This window comes from Leucoraja erinacea, chromosome 14, assembly GCF_028641065.1.
Source record: "Leucoraja erinacea ecotype New England chromosome 14, Leri_hhj_1, whole genome shotgun sequence".
Taxonomy (NCBI): Eukaryota; Metazoa; Chordata; class Chondrichthyes; order Rajiformes; family Rajidae; genus Leucoraja; species Leucoraja erinaceus.
Window position 1 is genome coordinate 567,429 of NC_073390.1, and position 22,901 is coordinate 590,329.

At 48.5% G+C, this 22,901-nt stretch overlaps 1 protein-coding gene across 3 annotated transcripts; it reads left to right on the forward strand.

Annotated features, from left to right (window-relative positions):
* The first annotated feature begins 2,562 nt into the window (after positions 1-2,562).
* LOC129703177 (myoneurin-like) lies at positions 2,563-21,529 on the forward strand. 3 transcript variants are annotated; one of them, XM_055645347.1, is made up of 8 exons: positions 2,563-2,685; positions 5,158-5,458; positions 8,178-9,025; positions 12,355-12,514; positions 15,655-15,833; positions 18,561-18,644; positions 19,355-19,438; positions 21,112-21,529. In XM_055645347.1, the coding sequence occupies exons 2-8, from the start codon at positions 5,190-5,192 to the stop codon at positions 21,336-21,338; spliced, it is 1,851 nt and encodes a 616-aa protein (XP_055501322.1). In that variant the 5' UTR covers positions 2,563-2,685; positions 5,158-5,189; the 3' UTR covers positions 21,339-21,529. The 3 variants fall into 3 exon arrangements, with proteins under 3 accessions (XP_055501322.1, XP_055501324.1, XP_055501323.1); XM_055645348.1 differs by lacking the exon at positions 2,563-2,685 and adding an exon at positions 3,668-3,686; XM_055645349.1 differs by lacking the exon at positions 5,158-5,458 and having other exon boundaries at positions 2,591-2,685.
* Positions 21,530-22,901: the final 1,372 nt, after the last annotated feature.

Consider the following 22,901-nt stretch of genomic DNA (forward strand, 5'->3'; position numbering starts at 1 on the left):
TCTCTGGAGAGAAGGAATGGGTGATGTTTCGGGTCGAGACCCTTCTTCAGACGGTCTGTTCTGCCATTCAATCATAGCTGATCTATCTTTCCCTCAACCCTATTCTCCTACCTTCTCCCCTTAACCCCAGACATCCTTAATAATCAAGAATCTGTCAACCTCTGCCATAAAAATATCCATTGACTTGGCCTCCACAGCCTTCCGTGGCAGTAGGTTATACTACCATTATAGAAAACATTTGTTAGATGGCAGCTGGATTGTGTATATCTAGTCTCCATACGAGAGGATGTGTTTAGACTGGAGAGGGTGTAGACAATTGATCAGGTTGTTGCCTGGGGTAGAAGGATTGACTTATGAGGAAAGAGGCTGGGTCTGCTTCCCTGGAGTGGAAGAGGCTGAGGTGGGTCCTGAGAGAGTTTTATCCCAATGGTATTACAATCACAGCCACAGAGGCCGATGTCAGAAGATCCTTCCGGGGGGTGAACCCCCGGAAAGCGTCTGAACCTGGTGCTAAACCTGGTTGTGTTCTTAAAACCTGTGCAGACCAACTGGCTGGAGTTTTTGCGGAAATCTTCAACCTCTCTTTACTGAGGTATGAGATTCGAACTCGGAGAATGTCCGTAGCGGGTCCATAGGAGTTCGTGGATGTGTTGTAAGTGGCTCGTACAAGTAAAAAGTAACAATTCTTTTCATCACGAGTATTTTTTTTCCTCGTGGACATTTTTTAGTGTTAAACGTCATGAGTTTACCTGATTTCCTGAGTACCTACCGTTACTCGTACAAGCCGCTACGTGACATCCACGAACTCCTACCGACCCGCTACGGACATTCTCTGAGTTCGAATCATGGGGAAACCCGGGTGAACTGTTGAATGACCTTGTACAGTGGGACAGGCCCTTTAAGGAAACAGGCCGTTGTTAGTTGTGTTACAATCTCAACAAGACGGCTTTGAAGTTGGTACGACGGGTGGAGGAGGGACGGAGAGAGAGGGTTGCTTGAAGTTAGAGAAATCGATATTTATACCGAAGATAGACACAAAATGCTGGAATAACTCAGCGGGACAGACAACGTCTCTGGAGAGAAGGAATAGGTGACGTTTCGGGTTGAGACCCTTCTTCAAATTCATACCGATGGGTTGTCTGCCCAAGGGAAATCTGAGACCAGTTTCCTTTCTGATCGTCACTTTTTTGCGTCTTTCATTGATTTGTCTAGTTACCCCATTTGTTAACCTGCTGAGTTACTGCAGCATTTTGTGTCTATCGTCAGTTACTGCAGTTCCTTCCTCTACATGTAGGTATGTTGCAAAACTTACCTTCAGCGACGCTGCAGTTTTGCCGCTGCCTGTGAGCGCTACTTTGGCGCCTTTGAGAGGGGGGCGGGTTTAAAACACGATTTTCTCTAGGCTGTTGAAATCGATGTTGTTCAGCCTAGTTAGTTGCTAACGAAAAATCGCTGCAAAATTAGTTTGCTGCAGATATTTTTAAACTAAATTGGGTTATTTAATTGTAATAGTAAATTAAAAATCATCCTCTAAAGCCGCGAACTCCGACAACGGGACGGATCTCATGTAGGGGACAAGGCAAGATAGGTTGTTTATTTTTACATTAAAAAGGGCTTCTTAAGATCCCTTTATACAAAATTTTATGTTGCGAGTAGCTGACTTGGGGGCCCATTCAATCCTGCAGTATCTTTCATGCCATATGGGCTTCAAATTCACCGCAATGACAGTGTTCCACTCGCAAGCTGATTTAAATGGTCATTAATTTACAGCAATTGAACACTATATCCCTTCCATTTGGCCTATAAATTAATGTCAATGAGATTTAAAAATCATGTTTTATGGTGAATTCTTGTGTGAATGTTCTTTGGACACTTAGGCTATTTAAAAATGTTAATCTTTCCTTAAGAAATGGATGGATGTTTAGATCTAGTAATTGAATTTTGGAATTAGCTACAATTGGGTAACTAATTATATGCTTTAATTGCAGGTCATCCAAGTAAGATTGTTTAATATTTGTTTCAGAATGCTTCAATCTGTAATCTGAAAATGTCTTTCTGTTCTCTTAATTTTTAATAACGTTATGGGCTTTTGACTGTCCTCGGTCACAGCTTTTGTGTTAAGTCAATGGAAAAGCAACTAGATGCTAATTTCCGAATATGGAGATGGCCATAACTTTTTTAATACTGAAGATATGAAAGTGAATTGGGTGACAAATTAAACTTCTTTTTATGCTTTATCTGATGGGATAAATTGCAGACTTGATTTTTTAAATCTCAACATTTTGTAACATTGCTACTACATGATGTCTATCCAAAAGCCTTGCAAACGCCACCGTGATGTGTGCCTCGACCCCCACCCCCACCCCCAGCAGCAGCAACGGTCCTAAAGATCCGCCCGCGATAGGAGGGAGGGAGGGAGGGAGGAGGAGCCGGGCCCGGGGACGGTGGAAGCAGCAGACACTCGCAAATGTGTTGGCGCCGGAACAAGCGCTGGAACACGGCACTAACTAACGGTGGTCAGTGTGGATACAGACACGGCCCGTCCCTTCACCACCCGGACTCTCTCTCTCCCTCTCTCTCTCCATCTCTCCCACCTTCCCTCTCTCCACTGACGTCGACGCTGCCCTCTCCGTCGGGGTCACGGCGCGTGACGTCACCGGGAATGGTGGCTTGAAAGTGGCTGAGGTGAGAAAAGAAAGAACGGGAGAGAGAGAGAGAGATGAGATATATATATATATATATGTGTGTGTGTGTGACAGAGGGTGTGTGAGGGAGAGGGATGTGTGAAAGAGGGAGAGAGAAAAAGAGGGGAGAGGGAGGGAGATATAGATACAGAGAGAGGGAGGGGAGAAGGGGAGAGGTGAAAAGCAAGACAGTGAGAGATAGAGAATGAAAAGGAGGGAGTGGAGAAAGAAACGATGGTGAGGCAGACAATGTCAGGGTGTGAATGGGGTATTGGATATTGGAGCCACAACACGGGAAGGGCAGACTGGCAGCTCAATGTGCCAGCACACAGATGCTAAAAAGCAGTAGGGGTGAAGGTAGAGGATGACAGGGTCCTTTGAAGAGGGAGGACATAACTAATGACAGACACAAAAAGCTGGAGTAACTCAGCGGGATATGTTTTCACACAGAGAGTGGTGAATCTCTGGAACTCTCTGCCACAGAGGGTGGTCGAGGCCAGTTCATTGGCTATATTTAAGAGGGAGTTAGATGTGGCCCTTGTGGCTAAGGGGATCAGAGGGTATGGAGAGAAGGCAGATACGGGATACTGAGTTGGATGATCAGCCATGATCATATTGAATGGCGGTGCAGGCTCGAAGGGCCGAATGGCCTACTCCTGCACCTAATTTCTATGTTTCTATGTTTTGGAGATGTTATCTTGAGGGATGATCCAATGTGGCTGTATGGGTAAAACCTAGAAACGGGGAATGTTCACTTTCACTTGCTCCACAAAAGGCAGCAAGAATCAAAGGGGCAGATGTGTAGAAAGAGTGCAGATAGCTGTATGAATAATAATAATAGTGGGAGATTTCAACGCCCCTAACGTTGACTGGGTCTCCCATAGTGCAAATGGGCTTGGTTGAGATGGAATTTCTTAAATGTGTTCAAGAAACTTTCATGATCAATATATATAGGCACTTATTAGAAAGGGCACTGCACTGAACCTCCTGTTGGGGAATGAGGTAAGGCAAGTTTCTGAAACGCCAGTTTTTTGTTCAAGATTCCAGCGTGTGCAGTCTCTTGTGTCTGCATGCTTAGGAAAAATTTGAAGGGATATGCGCCAGGCACTAGCAAATTCGACTACCTCAATTAAGCACCTTGGTGGGCATGAATTAGTTGGACCAAAAGTCCTGTTTCAGTGCTGTATAGATCTATGATAGCTGCTTATCCAATTACTTTTAATGTAGGTATTGTAGGAATTGAATGCCTTGGGATTCTCTTTAATATTATCGGTCAAGGACATTTCATGGCCCCTTTAGCCTTCCTGATTCCCTGTCAATTCATGTTGAGTTGAATTTATTGTCAAATACACATTCGGTGACAGACAGGTAGATTGAAAATCTTGCAGCTGCATCATAGGCACATAGACTCAGACAACATATAATCCATAAATTATTCCTTAAGTTATACAAGAGAGAGAAAAGATAACGACTGTACAAAATAAGACATTGAATAGAAACATAATTAGAAAACAAGTCCTTGGTAGTTCCAGAGGTAGTCTGTCAAGTCCATTGATGAGGTAGGACTAGGGTTGTGCAGGTTGTGCAGGTCCGTTCAAATATCTGATAGTTGTTATAATGTAGCTGTTCCTGAACCTGGTGGTGTGGGACATGAGACTTTTGTACCTCTTGCCCGACGGTAGCAATGAGAAGATGGCACGGCCCAGATGCTGGAGATCCTTGAGGATAGATGCTGTCTTCTAGAGCACGGTGCAGGAACAGCTACATTAGAGCAACTAGGTAGGACCAAATCATCCTTGCCGACCAAGATGCTTAAGCTAGCCCCATTTGCCCACATTGGACTCGTATCCCTATTAACCTTTCCTATCCACAAACCTGTCCAAATGTCTTTTAAATGCTATTATAGTACCCGCCGCAACCACTTCCTCTGCCAGATCGTTCCATATACCATCCACCCATTGTGTTTAAAAAGTTGCCACTTAGGATCCTATTAAACCTTTCCCCTCTCATCTTAAACTTATGCCCTTTGGTTTTCAATTCCCCAACTCTGGCTAGGAAACTCCATACATTCACCCTTGGTTTTCCCCTTGTGATTTTATCAGTAAAATTACCTCTCAACCTCATGCGCTCCAGGGAATAAAGGAAGCTGAATAAAGTACAATTAAAATGTTTAAAATACATTTGGACTGGTATATGGAGAGGAAAGGGTTAGAGGGAAATGGGCTAAATGCAAATAAGACCAGTTCAGGTAGACCGGCATCTTGGTCGGCATGGATGAGTTGGTCTTTTTTTTACTGGTGACTATATGTGTTTCATTGGAAACAATCTTATTTCAGAAGAAATGTTTTTACTGAGTAAGTTTGTTTGATTAACAACAGCTAATGGGGATGGAGATTAATGAAAAGTAGGAATTTTTAAATATCTTTTAATCTGAACCATGGTGAGCATTTCTGATGCGTTTACTGATTTGCAGCTTACGTCGGACCGCACTCTGCAGCTGCAGCAATGCAGCAGGTGCATCACTGCAAGCAGCTGCTGGACCAGCTGCAGCGCCAGCGCATGGACGGCTTCCTATGTGACTGCACTGTCATCATTGGCCAGTTGCAGTTCAAGGCTCACCGGAACGTTCTCGCTGCATTCAGCAACTACTTCCGAGCCGTTTGTGGGCACTCGCTGGACACCGATGTTGTGTTCCTTGATCACAACCGCGTCAGCTCAGATGGGTTTCAGAAGCTGCTGGACTTTGTGTACACTGGCAACATCCACATCGATGGGTGAGAATTGTTTCTCTTCACCGATCGGGTTAGAGTGCAGGGTGATGCATGGTTCAAGGTTTGGTGAGAGTGGGAAGTTGATGCAGAGGTGCGTGATGCTTTTAATTACATTGACCATCACAAACTGCACAAATTAAGAACACAAAACTCAGCGATGTTTCTGTCATTGCAACTACATCTCAATCCCACATGCCAATGGAGCCGCTGGTTAGCCAGTCGTGGCACACACGAGAACAGTCAATAAAGCCTTCCGCATCAAACTGCACTGCTGGTGTCTGAGTGCGAGTCTGGTAATAAGGGTCAGTGTGTGGTAACAAGGGCCCAGTGTGTGGTAACCAAGGGTCAATGTGTGGTAACCAGAGCCCAGTGTGTGGTAACCAGAGCCCAGTGTGTGGTAACCAGGGCCCAGTGTGTGGTAACCAGGGCCCAGTGTGTGGTAACCAGGGCCCAGTGTGTGTGGTAACCAGGGCCCAGTGTGTGGTAACCAGGGCCCAGTGTGGTAACCAGGGCCCAGTGTGTGGTAACCAGGGCCCAGTGTGTGGTAACCAGGGCCCAGTGTGTGGTAACCAGGGCCCAGTGTGGTAACCAGGGCCCAGTGCGTGGTAACCAGGGCCCAGTGCGTGGTAACCAGGGCCCAGTGCGTGCGTGGTAACCAGGGCCCAGTGCGTGGTAACCAGGGCCCAGTGGGTGGTAACCAGGGCCCAGTGTGTGGTAACCAGGGCCCAGTGTGTGGTAACCAGGGCCCAGTGTGTGGTAACCAGGGCCCAGTGTGTGGTAACCAGGGCCCAGTGCGTGGTAACCAGGGCCCAGTGTGTGGTAACCAGGGCCCAGTGTGTGGTAACCAGGGCCCAGTGTGTGGTAACCAGGGCCCAGTGGTAACCAGGGCCCAGTGCGTGGTAACCAGGGCCCAGTGTGGTAACCAGGGTCAGTGTGTGTGGTAACCAGGGCCCAGTGTGTGGTAACCAAGGGTCAATGTGTGGTAACCAGGGCCCAGTGTGGTAACCAGGGCCCAGTGTGTGGTAACCAGGGCCCAGTGTGTGGTAACCAGGGCCCAGTGTGTGGTAACCAGGGCCCAGTGTGTGGTAACCAAGTGTGAGATTCAAAAATCACAAATGCTCTTGAGACAAATTCAGACAAAGAAGTGTTTTTATTAATTTCATATTCTGCAGAATAGGTGCCTCTCCTCTGATGTCCACTGGAGGCACAAAGAAAATGGAGATGCTTTCTATCTTTATACAGTTCATTTCATTATTATCACATTCTCATCCCTCCCCATTGAGCTTCTTCCAATCATAACATAAAGCCCTGTTTCCCACGAGAACGTCTGGGAACGCCCACCTAACGTCAAAGACACCTCCCCTATCATGAGAATGTCTCGGAAAGTCTCCTGACGTCAAAGACTCCCAAGGCTTCTGCTGAAGTTGTTATCTGTTTGCTACTTTATCTAGAATTTCTCTCTGTTCTTATATCGTTACTTTCTAATCTACTAGCAGTCTGGTTTCTGCCTTATTTCTTTCTAAGTTATTTTTCTATCCCTAGTCTAAATCAACTATGCCTGTTAACTCTTTCCTCACACAAGGGTCAATGTGTGGTAACCAGAGCCCAGTGTGTGGTAACCAGGGCCCAGTGTGGTAACCAGGGCCCAGTGGGTGGTAACCAGGGCCCAGTGGGTGGTAACCAGGGCCCAGTGTGGTAACCAGGGCCCAGTGTGTGGTAACCAGGGCCCAGTGTGTGGTAACCAGGGCCCAGTGTGTGGTAACCAGGGCCCAGTGCGTGGTAACCGGGGCCCAGTGTGGTAACCGGGGCCCAGTGTGGTAACCGGGGCCCAGTGTGGTAACCAGGGCCCAGTGCGTGGTAACCAGGGTCAGTGTGTGTGGTAACAGGGTCAGATTGCTGAAGAAGCTGGATCTGTACTGATGAAGACTTGAGGAATGAGGGGCAACCTGTTGAAGCACGAGAGCCTCAGGGGACATGACGTCTACATTGAAATGTTTCCACTAAAGATTCTGGAATGTAGAGGCATAGTATAGGATCAGGGGACAGAAACAGATGGACAGGAAACTCCACTCATAGAGTGGTGAATTCCTGGAATTCTCTACGAGGGGGGTGGGGTTGTAGAGGCTAGATTATTGCAGGGAGATAGATTTTGGAAAGATGGGGGCAGTAAGGGTTGTGGGAAGCAGGCACAGGAGAGGAGTTGAGGCGAAGTGGAGATCGGCCGTGAGATGGCTGTGAGGGCTTGAGGGGGCTGATGGTGCCCTGTTCCTACTCTGTGTCTTGGATGTTCCTCTGCAGAACAACCACTGTCTTCTCCTAACTTCAGAGTGGTTTCTCCCTCCATCCTCTTCCAATTCCCAGTTCTCCCATTAGTCTTACTGTCTCCGCCTACATTCTATCTTTGGCCCGCCCCTGACATCAGTCTGAAGAAGGGTCTCGACCTGAAACGTCGCCCATTCCTTCTCTCCAGAGATGCTGCCTCGCCCGCTGAGTTACCCATTTTGTGTCTACTTTCGATACTCTATATTAACTATTTTTGTGATATTTCTGCTTTCTATCTATTAGTTGCCGTCAAACCTGTGAAAACGGAAAGGAGTTTGATGTGCATGGTTGTCAGAACCACACATTGTGTCTTGTGTCGCCTATACCGGAGTGGCCCGATCACTCCTGTTTCCAGAGTTGTTTGACTGACTCTGTTGTGATTTATCTGTTGTATCCACAGATGCAATGCTGCCGCGATCCAGGCAGCTGCTGGTTACCTGCAGATGGAGGAGGTACTGAGAATATGTGAAGCAAAGATGGAGCCGCTTGTTAACCTGGACACTGTTGTGAAAGCGCCATCTGACTTGCAGGTGAATGCAGAGCCAGGTAGCTACTTCCCCTCGGCAGGGACAAAGGTGGACATTGTACAGCAAGGACCAGCATCATTGCTTGGCTGTGAAGAAGGTCTGTTGCCTGTTCCTCAAGTTGATTGTGATCTCAAAATAGAGGAATTACAATTACATTCAAAAAGCTTGGACACATTGTCAGGAAGCAGAGAAACAAAGGAAGAAAAGGCTGACCTCAACCTGATCCTGCAAGTGAGTGACATCAGTGAACTGAAGTGTACAAGACTTAAATCAAGAAGTGTCTGCAGCATGAGGAAACCCGAGAGGAGAGTGAATTATGTGAGCACTCCACAGTCAGACACGATCAACACTGTCCACCCATCTAATGCTGTTTCGCACTCCATCTTGTGTAATGACTATCAAAGTATTTTTACTGAAAGCATAATGGTTCAGAAGACAAATGGGAAGCAGAATCGGAGACGCTTGCAACGAAACGGCTCGTTATCGGAAAAGAGTAAATCGAGACTGTCCGGTGGACATGGCTGTGCTGAGTCGGAACACAGCAGGAAGCACCTGAAGCTGAGGCCCATCTGTACCATGTGCGGCAAGGTCTTCTCTGAAGCCAGCAGCCTACGGCGACACATGAGGATTCACAAAGGACTGAAGCCCTATGTGTGTCAGCTGTGTGCAAAGGCATTTACTCAATGCAACCAGCTGAAAACTCACGTCAGAACCCATACAGGTGATCAGCAACCAGGCAATGAAATGCAATTTACATTAATAGAATTCAAATTGCATATTATTGTCACTGGGATTCCAGTAACATGGATGGTAGCGTTTTAATACCAAATCTTCAAAACCAGGATATACCATCAAATCAAGGATGGGTAGAAAACAGTCAGTGTATAACATGGGGGATCAGTACCGCATGGCACAGGATGACTGCATCAAACTGTGGATCTGGCAACAAAAAATCAAAGTAGATTGGTAGATACACATTTGGCACCGTATTACCGGGGTACAATGGTACAGGTCTATCACTGTATTACACTGGCAGAGCATTAGTGGAGATAAATCTGTCAGTGTTTAAAATTGGGGTACAGTACTGGTGGGGATGGAATTGTTGCTGCATAACACTGGGGTACAGTACTGATGTAGTGTAGTCTGGACAGTAGCTATATAACACTGGGATACAGTACTGGTGGGATCGGGGCAGTCGCTGTATAACACTGGGGTACAGCATCAGTGGGGAAGAATCTGTCACTGCATTAAACTGGAGTATAGTACTGGTGGGGACAAATCTGTCACTGTATAACCATATAACCATATAACAATTACAGCACGGAAACAGGCCATCTCGACCCTTCTAGTCCATGCCGAACACATAATCTCCCCTAGTCCCATATACCTGCGCTCAGACCATAACCCTCCATTCCCTTCCCTCCATATAACTATCCAATTTATTTTTAAATGATAAAAATGAACCTGCCTCCACCACCTTCACTGGAAGCTCATTCCACACAGCTACCACTCTCTGAGTAAAGAAGTTCCCCCTCATGTTACCCCTAAACTTCAGTCCCTTAATTCTCATGTCATGTCCCCTTGTTTGAATCTTCCCTACTCTCAGTGGGAAAAGCTTTTCCACGTCAACTCTGTCTATCCCTCTCATCATTTTAAAAACCTCTATCAAGTCCCCCCTTAACCTTCTGCGCTCCAAAGAATAAAGCCCTAACTTGTTCAACCTTTCTCTGTAACTTAGTTGCTGAAACCCAGGCAACATTCTAGTAAATCTCCTCTGTACTCTCTCTATTTTGTTGACATCCTTCCTATAATTAGGCGACCAAAATTGTACACCATACTCCAGAATTGGCCTCACCAATGCCTTGTACAATTTTAACATTACATCCCAACTTCTATACTCAATGCTCTGATTTATAAAGGCCAGCACACCAAAAGCTTTCTTTACCACCCTATCTACATGAGATTCCACTTTCAGGGAACTGTGCACAGTTATTCCCAGATCCCTCTGTTCACCTACATTCTTCAATTCCCTACCATTTACCATGTACGTCCTATTTTGATTTGTCCTGCCAAGATGTAGCACCTCACACTTATCAGCATTAAACTCCATCTGCCATCTTCCAGCTCACTCTTCCAACTGGCATAAATTTCTCTGTAGACTTTGAAACTCTACTTCATTACCCGCAACCCCACCTATCTTAGTATCATCTGCATACTTACTAATCCAATTTACCACACCATCATCCAGATCATTGATGTACATGAAAAACAACAGTGGACCCAACACAGATCCCTGTGGCACCGCACTCGTCACTGGCCTCCAACCTGACAAACAACCATCCACCATTACTCTCTGGCATCTCCCATTCAGCCACTGTTGAATCCATCTTGCTACTCCACCATTAATACCCAACCATTGAACCTTCTTAACCCACCTTCCATGAGGAACCTTGTCAAAGGCCTTACTGAATGCCATATACACAACATCCACTGCTTTACCCTCATCAATTTCCCGAGTAACATCTTCAAAAAATTCAAGAAGATTAGTTAAACATGACCTTCCAGGCACAAATCCATGTTGACTGTTCCTAATCAGACCCTGTTTATCCAGATGCTTATATATATTATCTCTAAGTATTCTTTCCATTAATTTGCCCACCACTGGCGTCAAACTAACAGGTCTATAATTGCTAGGTTTACTCTTAGACCCCTTTTTAAACAATGGAACAACATGCGCAGTACGCCAATCCTCCGGCACTATTCCCGTTTCTAATGACATTTGAAATATTTCTGCCATAGCCCCTGCTATTTCTACACTAACTTCCCTCAATGTCCTAGGGAATATCCTGTCTGGACCTGGAGACTTATCCACTTTTATATTTCTCAAAAGTGTCAGTACTTCCTCTTCTTTGATCCTCATAGTTTCCATAGCTACTCTACTTGTTTCCCTTACCTCACATAATTCAATATCCTTCTCCTTGGTGAATACCGAAGAAAAGAAACTGTTCAATATCTCCCCCATCTCTTTTGGCTCTGCAGATAGTTGTCCACTCTGACTCTCTAATGGACCAATTTTATCCCTCGTTATCCTTTTGCTATTAATATAGCGGTAGAAACCCTTCGGATTTACTTTTACCTTACTTGCCAAAGCAACCTCATATCTTCTTTTAGCTTTTCTAATTTCTTTCTTAAGATTCTTTTTACATTTTTTATACTCCTCAAGCACCTCATTTACTCCATGCTGCCTATAATTATTGTAGATCTCCCTCTTTTTCCGAACCAAGTGTCCAATTTCCCTTGAAAACCATGGCTCTTTACAATTTTTACGATTTCCTTTCAACCGAACAGGGACATAAAGATTCTGTACTCTTAAAATTTCACCTTTAAATGTCCTCCATTTCTCTTCCACATCTTTCCCATAAAACAAACTGTCCCAATTTACTCCTTTTAAATCCTTTCGCATCTCCTCAAAGTTAGCCTTTCTCCAATCAAAAATCTCAACCCTAGGTCCAGTTTTGTCCCTCTCCATAATTATATTGAAACACTGGGGTATAGTGCTAGTGGGCATGGGTTTGTCATTACATAACACTGGGGTACGGTATTGGTGGGGAATGATTTGCCAGTGTGTAACTTGGGCATGGTACCTGCGAGAACATGTCTTTGTTGGGCGCAGTACTTGTGGGTGAAGACCTTTCACCGTGTAAGCAGAAGTTCAGGGACAATGTCCCTGGTGGGTGGAACTGATAATGATGGAACTGTTGACAGAGGGCAGGTCACCACATGCTTCCCAGTCTTTATCGTGGGGAGTCCCCTATGACTAATGTAACTGCCATTTACCAACCTGTGACCTCCACCTCAGGACACACTCCGAGTTCTCAAAACCTCCAGCCCAAGTAGTACCTGTGGCTCCACATTCACTGTTCTTTGAGAACTGGTTGATGCCATTAGTCAGCTGGTTTGCTCTGTAAAATGAGGGTATGTTCTCATTTTCTAATGAGAGTTTCTGTTTGCACTGGCTGCCTACTGACTGACTTCTGTAACCTGTTGCAGGTGAGAAGCCCTATCAGTGTGACATGTGTGATAAAAGCTTTGCTCAAAAATGCCAGCTAGTCTTCCACAATCGCATGCATCATGGCGAAAAAAAGCCATACTCTTGTGACGTTTGCAACTTGCAGTTTGCGACTTCCAGTAACCTCAAAATCCATGCCAGGTAATGGAGGTGTAACGCCTCATGTGAAGCTTGTGTTCTCTCATCGGGGCAGCAGAGCTGCAGAATTTCTCCTGTTATTAAATGCATTCAAGGACCTTTTCTGTTGGTTTTGGGATTGAACTATATATTAATGTATAAAGAAATATATAGCAAAGGATTACTAATTTAATTAAGAAATTAATTTGAAATATCTGGTTAAATATTAAATAAAATAGTTAAATATCTGGGAAATTCTGGGCTTCTGAACACGGCTAGAAAGAAAAGTTGTGGAACCACATACCATGGAATTAGGCCCTTCAGTTTGGTTTTAGTTTAGTTAATTATCACGTGTACTGAGGTACAGTGAAATTCTTTTTTGTTGCGTGCTATCCAATTAGCGGAAAAACTATACATGATTACAATTGAGCCGTCTACAGGATGAAGGGAATAATGTTTAGTGCAAGATAAAGTCCAGTAAGCGCTGATTAAAGATAGTCCGAGGGTCTCCAAAGAGGTAGATGGTAGTTCGGAACCGCTATCTATTTGGTGGTAGGATGGTTCAGTTGCCTGATAACAGCTAAGAATAAACTGAATCCCTGAATCTGGGGGTATGCGTTTTCATGCTTCCATACCTCTCACCTGCTGGGAGAGTGGAGAACAGGGAGTGACTCGGGTGAGAAACCCTTGATTATGCTGGGGACCTTACCAAGGCAGCATGAAGTGTAGATTAAGTCATTGGAAGAGAGATTGGTTTGTGCGATGGTCTGGCTACGTCCACAATTTTCTGCAATTTCTTACAGTCTTGTATGGAGCTGTTACTAAACTATTCTATGATGCATTTCTAGAAATTGGTGAGAGTTGTTGGGGACATGCCGAATTTCCGAGGCCTTCTAAGGAAGTAGAGGTGTTGGTGTGCTTTCTTGGCCATTGCTTCAATATGGTTTGTCCAGGACAAGTTGCTGGTGATATTTACTCCTAGGAACTTGAAGCATTCAACCATCTCTACTTTGGCCCTGTCAATGTTTGTATACAGCTTCATTTTCTGAAGTTGATCACTATCTCTTTTGTCTTGCAGACATTGAGAGAAAGGTTGTTGTCTTGACGCTAGGTTATGAGATTCTCAATCTCCTTCCTAAACTCCATTGTGTCTTTATTTGACATCCAGCCCACTACAGTGCTGTCATCCCCAAATTTGTAGATTGTTAGATTTGTACTCGGCTGCACAGTCGAGGAAAGGAGAGGGCTGAGAATGCGGGGCACCAGTGTTGAGGATTATCATAGAGCCATGATTGAACAGCACAGTAGACTTGTGTATGAAGGAACTGCAGATGCTGGTTATCTCTGTTTGCATTGTTGTTACCTTCTCCCAGCTAGCAATGATCTATTCTACATTATCCTTGATCCCCATTCCCTTTGCCCTGTTTTCACACCTTCACACTTCCTTATCTATCTATCTCCCTACCCCCTGACGTCAGTCTGAAGAAGGGTCTTTACCCGAACGTCACCTATTCCTTCTCTTCAGAGATTCTGCCTGTCCCGCTGAGTTACTCCAACATTTTGTATCTATCTTAGTTTTTTAACCAGCATCTGCAGTTCCTTCATACACAAGTCTACACCGCTGTTCAATCTTGGCTGATCTGTCCTTCCTTCTTAACCACATGTTCCTGCCTTCTACCCATTACCCCTGACTCCCTTGGTAATCAGAGACCAAACAAGAAATCTACACAAGGTAGAGGGTACTGCTAAAGTATTAAAAGAGTCTTTTAAAAGGAGGTAGATTCTCCTGGAGTCTAGGCAAAGGAAAGTATAATTGCAGTTCTGACCCTTAAAAATGAATAGAATAAGTGAAAAGAAAGGCAAAATGATCTGGTTCAGATGGGATGTATCTGATTATTGTGGGAAGTGAGAGAACCTGTCCTTCCAAACAGCTCTACATTCAGGGATTCTCACAACAACAGTCCTGGGAGGACATTCAGTCCTCAAGCTGGCTTCCAGTCACCCTTTTTCCATTGACTCCTACAACATATTCTATTTCACCTGCCTATCAATTCACCTTTGATCCCATTAGTCATTAATCCAAGAAAAGCTGTAGTTTACGTTAGTAAATCAGTCTGCCAGCTCATTACTGTGACGAGGGAAGAATCGGGAGTACAGGGGGACACTGCATGGGCATGGAGGGGTTGCACAATCTGCACTGGCAGGTTGAAATCAAGACTGCATCCAGGTCCAAGCTGTAAACAGCAGCGTTAGCTGCAGCACAACCATGCTATAGCAAATGTTGCTGTTTACAGCTTGGACAAAAGCAGGTGCAAAAGCTCCTAAACAGTCAGAGATAAGATTACCAGTCATTTGAGCAAATGTGGATGGGCTATAGAAAGACAGCATGGAGTTATTAGAGGGAAGTGATGTCCCTGGATAGAGTTAACACAAGTGAAGACTATAATTAGCAGGCAGTAGCAGCATGGATAGAAAACTGGTCAAAAACACTTGTGAGCAAATGAATTGTGTTCAGCGGGAAGTAGATATGTAGTTCCCCAGGGCTGTGTACATACAAAACACTTGAGTTAAGAGCACAAAAGGACCCCTGTACCCTGCAGGTCTGCTCCAACATTTATTGAGGCAACCGAGGGATGTGGTGAGGGAAAGTGTGTCTGACGTAAAGGCTCAGTCCTGATCATATTGAAGAGTGTGACAACCACCTGCTTACATCAGGTCAACAGAAGGGCCAAAAGGCAGGAGGTGTAGAACCAATACACAAGTGATGTGAGGAAAATCATTTTATACGAGTTGTTGGAATCTAGACTGCATTAACGGGGTTTGTAAATGCGGATGCAGTGCAGTTAAAACGGGAGCTAGATAAGTGTTTAAAAGGAAATAATTTGCAGGGCCATAAAGAGGGGACAGGTGGTGGGACTATCTGAATGCTCTCATTTGGATGAAGCATTTGATGGGTTGAATGGCTTCCTTCCATGGGTAACCTTAATGCCATTCTGTGACTAGCTTCTAGTTATTTAGTTATGGTCAAGTTATGATTAAATCTACTGACAGCAGCGTATCCTAGCTCATGATGCATGTACTGTTTTTTCTGGATCTTTTGTCCATGTCCTCTGTTTCCCAGTGCTCAATCCCAGTGGTTTGTTTCTCTGTCTTTGTTTCTCCAGGAAGCACAGTGGGGAGAAGCCATATGTTTGTGACCGTTGTGGACAGCGCTTTGCTCAGGCAAGCACACTCACATATCACGTCCGACGTCACACGGGAGAGAAACCCTACATCTGTGATACCTGTGGAAAGGCTTTTGCTGTCTCCAGTTCTCTCATCACGCATTCACGCAAACACACAGGTACCATGAAATGGCCATGAGATTCCTTATCCGTCCCCACCATCCTGCCTCGGCCCTCTATTCCCCTCACGTTCCGCACCCCCCCCCCCCACCCCCCCTGCCGTACCCCCCCTCACCTGCCGTACCCCCCCTCACCTGCCGTACCCCCCCTGCCGTACCCCCTTCACCTGCCGTACCCCCTTCACCTGCCGTACCCCCCCTCACCTGCCGTACCCCCCCCTCACCTGCCGTACCCCCCCCTCACCTGCCGTACCCCCCCTTCACCTGCCGTACCCCCCTCACCTGCCGTACCCCCCCTTCACCTGCCGTACACCTGCCGTACCCCCCTCACCTGCCTACCCCCCCCTCACACCTGCCGTACCCCCCCCCTCACCTGCCGTACCCCCCCTCACCGTACCCCCCCCTCACCTGCACCTGCCGCCGTACCCCCCCTTCACCCGTACCCCCCCTTCACACCTGCCGTACCCCCCCCACCTGCCCCCCCCTTCACCTGCCGTACCCCCCCTCACCTGCCGTACCCCCCCCTCCCTTCACCTGCCGTACCCCCCCTTCCCTGCCGTACCCCCCCTTCACCTGCCGTACCCCCCCTCACCCCCCCACCTGCCGTACCCCCTCCCCCCCCCACCCTGCCGTACCCCCCCTCACCTGCCGTACCCCCCACCTGCCGTACCCCCCCTCACCTGCCGTACCCCCCCCCCCCCCCCCCTGCCGTACCCCCCCTTCACCTGCCGTACCCCTTCACCTGCCGTACCCCCTTCACCTGCCGTACCCCCCCCTGCCGTACCCCCCACGTACGCCGTACCCCCCCCTTCACCTGCCGTACCCCCTTCACCTGCCGTACCCCCTCACCTGCCGTACCCCCTTCACCTGCTACCCCCCACCTGCTGTACCCCCTCACCTGCCGTACCCCCCCCCCTTCACCTGCCGTACCCCCCTCACCTGCCCCCCTTCACCTGCCGTACCCCCCCTTCACCTCACCTGCCGTACCCCCCCCCTTCACCTGCCGTACCCCCTTCACCTGCTGTACCTCCCCCCCCTTCTTCACCTGCCGTACCCCCCCCTTCACCTGCCGTACCCCCTTCACCTGCCGTACCCCCCCCCTTCACCTGCCGTACCTTCACCTGCCGTACCCCCTTCACCTGCCGTACCCCCCCTTCACCTGCCGTACCCCCCCCACCCTGCCGTACCCCCTTCACCTGCCGTACCCCCCCCTTCACCTGCCGTACCCCCCCTCACCTGCCACCCTCACCTGCCGTACCCCCCCCCTTCACCTGCCGTACCCCCCTCACCTGCCGTACCCCCCTTCACCTGCCGTACCCCCTCACCTGCCGTACCCCCCCCCTCACCTGCACCTGCCGTACCCCCCCCCTTCACCTGCCGTACCCCCCCCCACCTGCCGTACCCCCTTCACACCTGCCCGTACCCCCTTCACCTGCCGTACCCCCCTCACCTGCCGTACCCCCCCCACCTGCCGTACCCCCTTCACCTGCCGTACCCCCCTCACCTGCCGTACCCCCCCTTCACCTGCCGTACCCCCTTCACCTACCCCCCCCTTCACCTGCCGTACCCCCCCCTTCACCTGCCGTACCCCCTTCACCTGCCGTACCCCCCCCCGTTCACCTGCCGTACCCCCCACCTGCCGTACCCCCCCCCCTGCCGTACCCCCCCTTCACCTGCCGTACCCCCCCCACCTGCCGTACCCCCCCCTTCACCCCCCCCCTCACCTGCCGTACCCCCCCCCTCACCTGCCGTACCCCCCCACCTGCCGTACCTCCCTGCCGTTCCCCCCCACCCCGCCGTACCCCCCCCTGCCGTACCCCCTTCCCTGCCGTACCCCCCCCTTCACCTGCCGTACCCCCCCCCTCACCTGCCGTACCCCCCCCGTCACCTCCGTACCCCCCCCTCACCTGCCGTACCCCCCTTGCCGTACCCCCCCCTCACCTGCCGTACCCCCTCACCTGCCGTACCCCCCTTCCCTCACCTGCCGTACCCCCCCCTTCACCTGCCGTACCCCCTTCACCTGCCGTACCCCCCCCCCCCACCTGCCGTACCCCCTTCACCTGCCGTACCCCCCCTTCACCTGCCGTACCCCCCTTCACCTGCCGTACCCCCCCTTCACCTGCCGTACCCCCCCCCTCACCTGCCGTACCCCCCTTCACCTGCCGTACCCCCTTCACCTGCCGTACCCCCTTCACCTGCCGTACCCCCCCCCTTCGCCTGCCGTACCCCCCCCCACCCTTCGCCTGCCGTACCCCCCCCCTCACCTGCCGTACCCCCTTTCGCCCTGCCATAACTTCCCATCCCCTGTCCTACGTCCCCCAACTGTTGTACCTCCCTCTGCCCTATTTCCCCCCTGCCCTCTCCCTCCCCTACCCTATCTCTCCTCCCCTGTTGTATCTCCACCTCCCCTTCCCCTGTCATACCTCCCTACCTGCCCTATCTCCACCACTCCTCCTACTCTATTTCCGCTTACGCTCTTTCCCCTTGCCCACTCCTATCTTCCCCCCCCCCCCCCCCCCCCCCCCCCCCCCCTTCTCTATCTCCCCCTCCCCCCCCCTGGTATACCTTCCCGTCCCTTGCTCACCCTGCCTGATGTTTGCCTGGGGCCTGTGGCCTGCTCTCCCTCCCTTTCGCTTTTTCTTCCCACCCTCTATCCCACTTCCTCACTCTTGCTCTTGCTGCCTCCTCCTTTGTCCGCCCTTGCTCATCTCTGTCTATCTCTCTCAGGTGAGAAGCCATATAGCTGTCGCTCATGTAATAAGAGCTTCATTTCTTCAGGAGAGCTGAATAAACACACCCGATCGCACACAGGTACGTGGCACCAGGAGCCAGCTTCATGGATCCTTACGCAGCAGAATTTATGAACTTAGATAAAGTAGTTATCTCGAAGCTTCCCAGCTTCAGTTGGTAAATGAATGGCAGCAGTGGAGCCCGGCACTGGTCACACGCACGATAGGCCAATGTATTCACGTAGTTCCTCGAGCAAACTCAAAACTGTTTGTTTAGCCAGTGAATTGCTTTTGAGCTGTTACTGTTTGTAATGTATGGAGGAGACCCTGAGTGTTTACAGCCTGCTTCAGTGTCATATTGCCGAGCTCATTGCAACAACACAACTCGGCAAGGAGTCCTGGTCTTCTTCCGTATGTCTGAACAAATGGAACAACGAGTTTAAGATGAAAATTGGACAGAGCCTTTCAGGGGCATTGATCTACTGAAGGGTTGAGGCAGATTAAATATTGAAGGTTGTAAAATCCGGAGCTTTCTGGAGAGGGAGTTAAGTTAAGTATCCTTTATTGTCATTCAGACATTTCAGTCTGAACGAAATTATATACCTTGCAGTCATAACATAGAACAAAATAACAAAGCACACACTTAACACAGTTTAACATCCACCACAGTGAGTCTACCAGGCACCTCCTCACTGTGATGGAAGGCAAAAGTCTTAAAATCCTTGTCTTCTCTTAAGGAAGTTAAGAAGAAGCACCGTTGCAAAAATATTCATTTGACTGAGTTTCTTTCAGGTGAAAAACCGTTTGTGTGCGAATTGTGCGGGAACTTGTACTCTGATGTGAAGAATTTAAAGAAGCACAACAGTAAAGAGCATGGTGCGTACTTCCAGCAACTCATCAAATGTCATTGCAAAAGTCCAGCGTGTCAGGGTTGGTGCTTAAAAGCTGCTAATATGTCCCTTAGCCTAGTTTAACCCAGTCAAACTTCTCAACACACATAGAACTGCCTCTAGAAGCATAACCTAGTTCTCCGCGTCTCTTTGGCAACTTGTTAAATGAAGATACATTTTGTGATCACCCATTCATGATGAAGTCTGTCTGAATGACATAGGATATAGAGCTGTACAGCACAGGAATAATAATAATAATAATAAATTTTATTTATTGGGCGCCTTTCAGACATCTCAAGGACACCTTACATAGGTTAACAGGAAATATAAACATATAATCAGAATAAAATAAATAATAAAGACATCACAGAAACACAAATTAAAAACAGAATTCAGTCCAAAAACAAAAATCAAAAACACAATGTGAAGAGAGAGCAGCGGCAGCTAAAGCGCGCCAGCGTCCACTCTCCCTTCACGGCAGCCATCTTGGACAAAGACTAACAGGATTACCTTACAGACAAAAAATCATCCCCCCACAATGGATACCACTGTGGGGGAAGGCACAATGTCCAGTCCCTATCCCAAGTTCACCCCAAAGTCAGGCCTATTGAGGCCACCGCAATTGCCTCTACGGAGGCCCGATGTTCCTGGCCGTTCTCACCGGGTGGTCTTGCCCTGACGTCGGGAGAGTCCTCTCAGCGGCTGGGCCACCTGGAACGGCCGCTATCTAGCTGGAGACCGCGGCTTCCGAAGCCGACAAGGCCATGCTGGTTTGGAGCTCCCAGGCTCCCGATGTTGAAAACGGCGCCGCCTGCTCTGCGGACCCGCAGCCCGGAGGTGTTGAACACGGCGGTCTCAGCTCACCAGAGCTCCAGCGCGGCGACCCAGGCAAGGCATCGCCCGCTCCGCTCCGCGATAGCGCTCCAGCGCTGTGCCGCCACCGAGGCCGAGGTGCTGGGCGGTCCCCGCCAGGAAACGGCGCTCCAAGCCCGCTGGTAGGCCACGAGGACGGGTCGACGGGCAGCCCGGAGAAAAAGCTGCCTCACCGACCAGGTAGGGACCTAGAAATAAAATTACCCCCTACCCCTCACATTAAAAAGTCCATTTCTCCAAACGGACGAGACAGGACTAACTAAAAACATTTTTTTTTAAAAAGCGAGTTTAACGGACGGCTGCTGGTTAGCAGCCATTCCTCCAAGATGGCTCCTCCTCCTCAGGAACAGACCCTTCAGCTCACAATGTCTGTACCGACCATGATGCCTAACTACACTAATCCAATCTGTGTGTACTTGGGACATATCTCTTTACTCCCTGCATATTCATGTGCCCGTGTAAAATCCTCTTAAACCTTGTTGTGGTGTCTGCCCCCAACATCTCCCCTCCCAGCACATTCCTGGCACCCACCAATCTCTCAGTGAAAAACATTCTTGCTTCATTAATCTACTTTCAACTTTTCCCCTCAGATTTTACACCTTTACCCTCTAGTATATGACATTCTCACCCTATCTAAACCTCTCATAATTTTATATCCTTTGATCGAGTCTCCCGTCTCGTGTTTAGAATCTCAGTAAATTGAAGTCTCGAATGTACTAATGAGGGATGAGTTTGTGAGAATATTGCCAGGATTCCTAATCTTGTTTGATCTGTTTTCCTAACCAGCTGTGAAGAGGACAGACAGGAGCGATCCAGGAGCTGACTTTATTGAGCATGAGCCTCACGAGGATTCTGAGCTGAACTTACCGCTCAGTGTGGCTGCGGGAGCGGGAGCGGACCAGCAACAAATGTTGCTTCCCATGAGCGATGGACCATCACTATCCACAGAGCACCTACTGCGACCACCCACGTATCCAGAGACACAACTCATCTTCTTCCAGCAGCTCTACTGACTGTTCCTGCTCACCACAGACAGAGCAAGTGAGAGAGGAAAGAGTAAAAGGGGGCAGAAAGGAGAGGTGAGGCAAGAGAGAGAGAGAAAACTAGTGTTACGAGAGAGTTGATATCCGCAGAAGATAGAAAAAACATGGAGGAAGAGAGAGATTGGGATGAGGGGCAGAGTGGTGAGGCTGAGGGGGAGAGTGGTGTGTGTGTGGGGAGACGGGGAGACGGGGTGAGGGGGTGAGACGGGGTGTGGTGAGAGTGGTGAGGCTGAGGGGGAGAGTTGCGGGGGGGTGGGGGGGGAGACGGTGCGGGGGTGAGGAGATGGGAGGGGAGAGTGGTTGGGGGTGAGGGGGAGTGTTGGGGGGTGAGGGGGGGAGACTTAGATGGGAGTTGAGAGTGGTGGGGGTGAGGGGTGCAACTGATGGAGGGAGAGTGAGAGTGCTGGTAGACAGGGTGAAAGGGTGGGTGTGTGAGTGTGCAGGGCAAGGAGATTTCACCTCCAGGCTGGCTGATGAGATTGTCACTTAAAGCACTGGCTCCCCCCCACACCATGCACTTGTGTTGCTACTAAATGGTACGGTTGCAATGTGACTAGTTATACATGTATTTAGTAGACCGGTCTGGGCCAAGCAATATAATCACTGTAACCAATGACATTTCATTGTTCTTGAAATGAATGTTCTTTTATTACAGAGTAAACATCTGTCCAGTTTTTGTCTGTCGTCTTGTCTCTGGCATTCCTCTGTATCACCAGCTGTATACTGTATTTTCAGTCAAACTGCACTCAATACCCCACGTGTGGTCTCACGGTTTCTACAGCTGTATCATGATGTCCCAACTTTTGTACTCATTACCTATCGCAATAGACAATAGGTGCAGGAGTAGGCCATTTGGCCCTTCGAGCCAGCACCCCCATTCAATGTGATCATGGCTAATCATCCCCAATCAGTACCCCGTTCCTGTCTTCTCCCCATATCCCCTGACTCCGCTATTTTTAAGAGCCCTATCTAGCTCTCTCTTGAAAGCATCCAGAGAACCTGCCTCCTCCACCCTCTGAGGCAGAGAATTCCACAGACTCACCACTCTCAGTGAGAAAAAGTGTTTCCTCGTCTCGGTTCTAAATGGCTTACTCCTTATTCTTAAAACTGTGGCCCCTGGTTCTGGACTCCCCAACATCAGGAACATGTTTCCTGCCTCTAGTGTGTCCAAGCCCTTAACAATCTTATATGTTTCAATGAGATCCCCTCTCATTCTTCTAAACTCCAGAGTGTATAAGCCCAGATGCTCCATTCTCTCAGCATATGACAGTCCTGCCATCCCAGGAATTAACCTTGTAAACCTACGCTGCACTCCCTCAATAGCAAGAATGTCCTTCTTCAAATTAGGGGACCAAAACTGCACACAATACTCCAGGTGTGGTCTCACTAGGGCTCTGTACAACTGCAGAAGGACCTATTTGCTCCTATATTCGATTCCTCTTGTTATAAAGGCTAGCTTTCTTCACTGCCTGCTGTACCTGCATGCTTACTTTGCAATGAAGACAAGCGTTTCCATATCATGATGATGTTGGA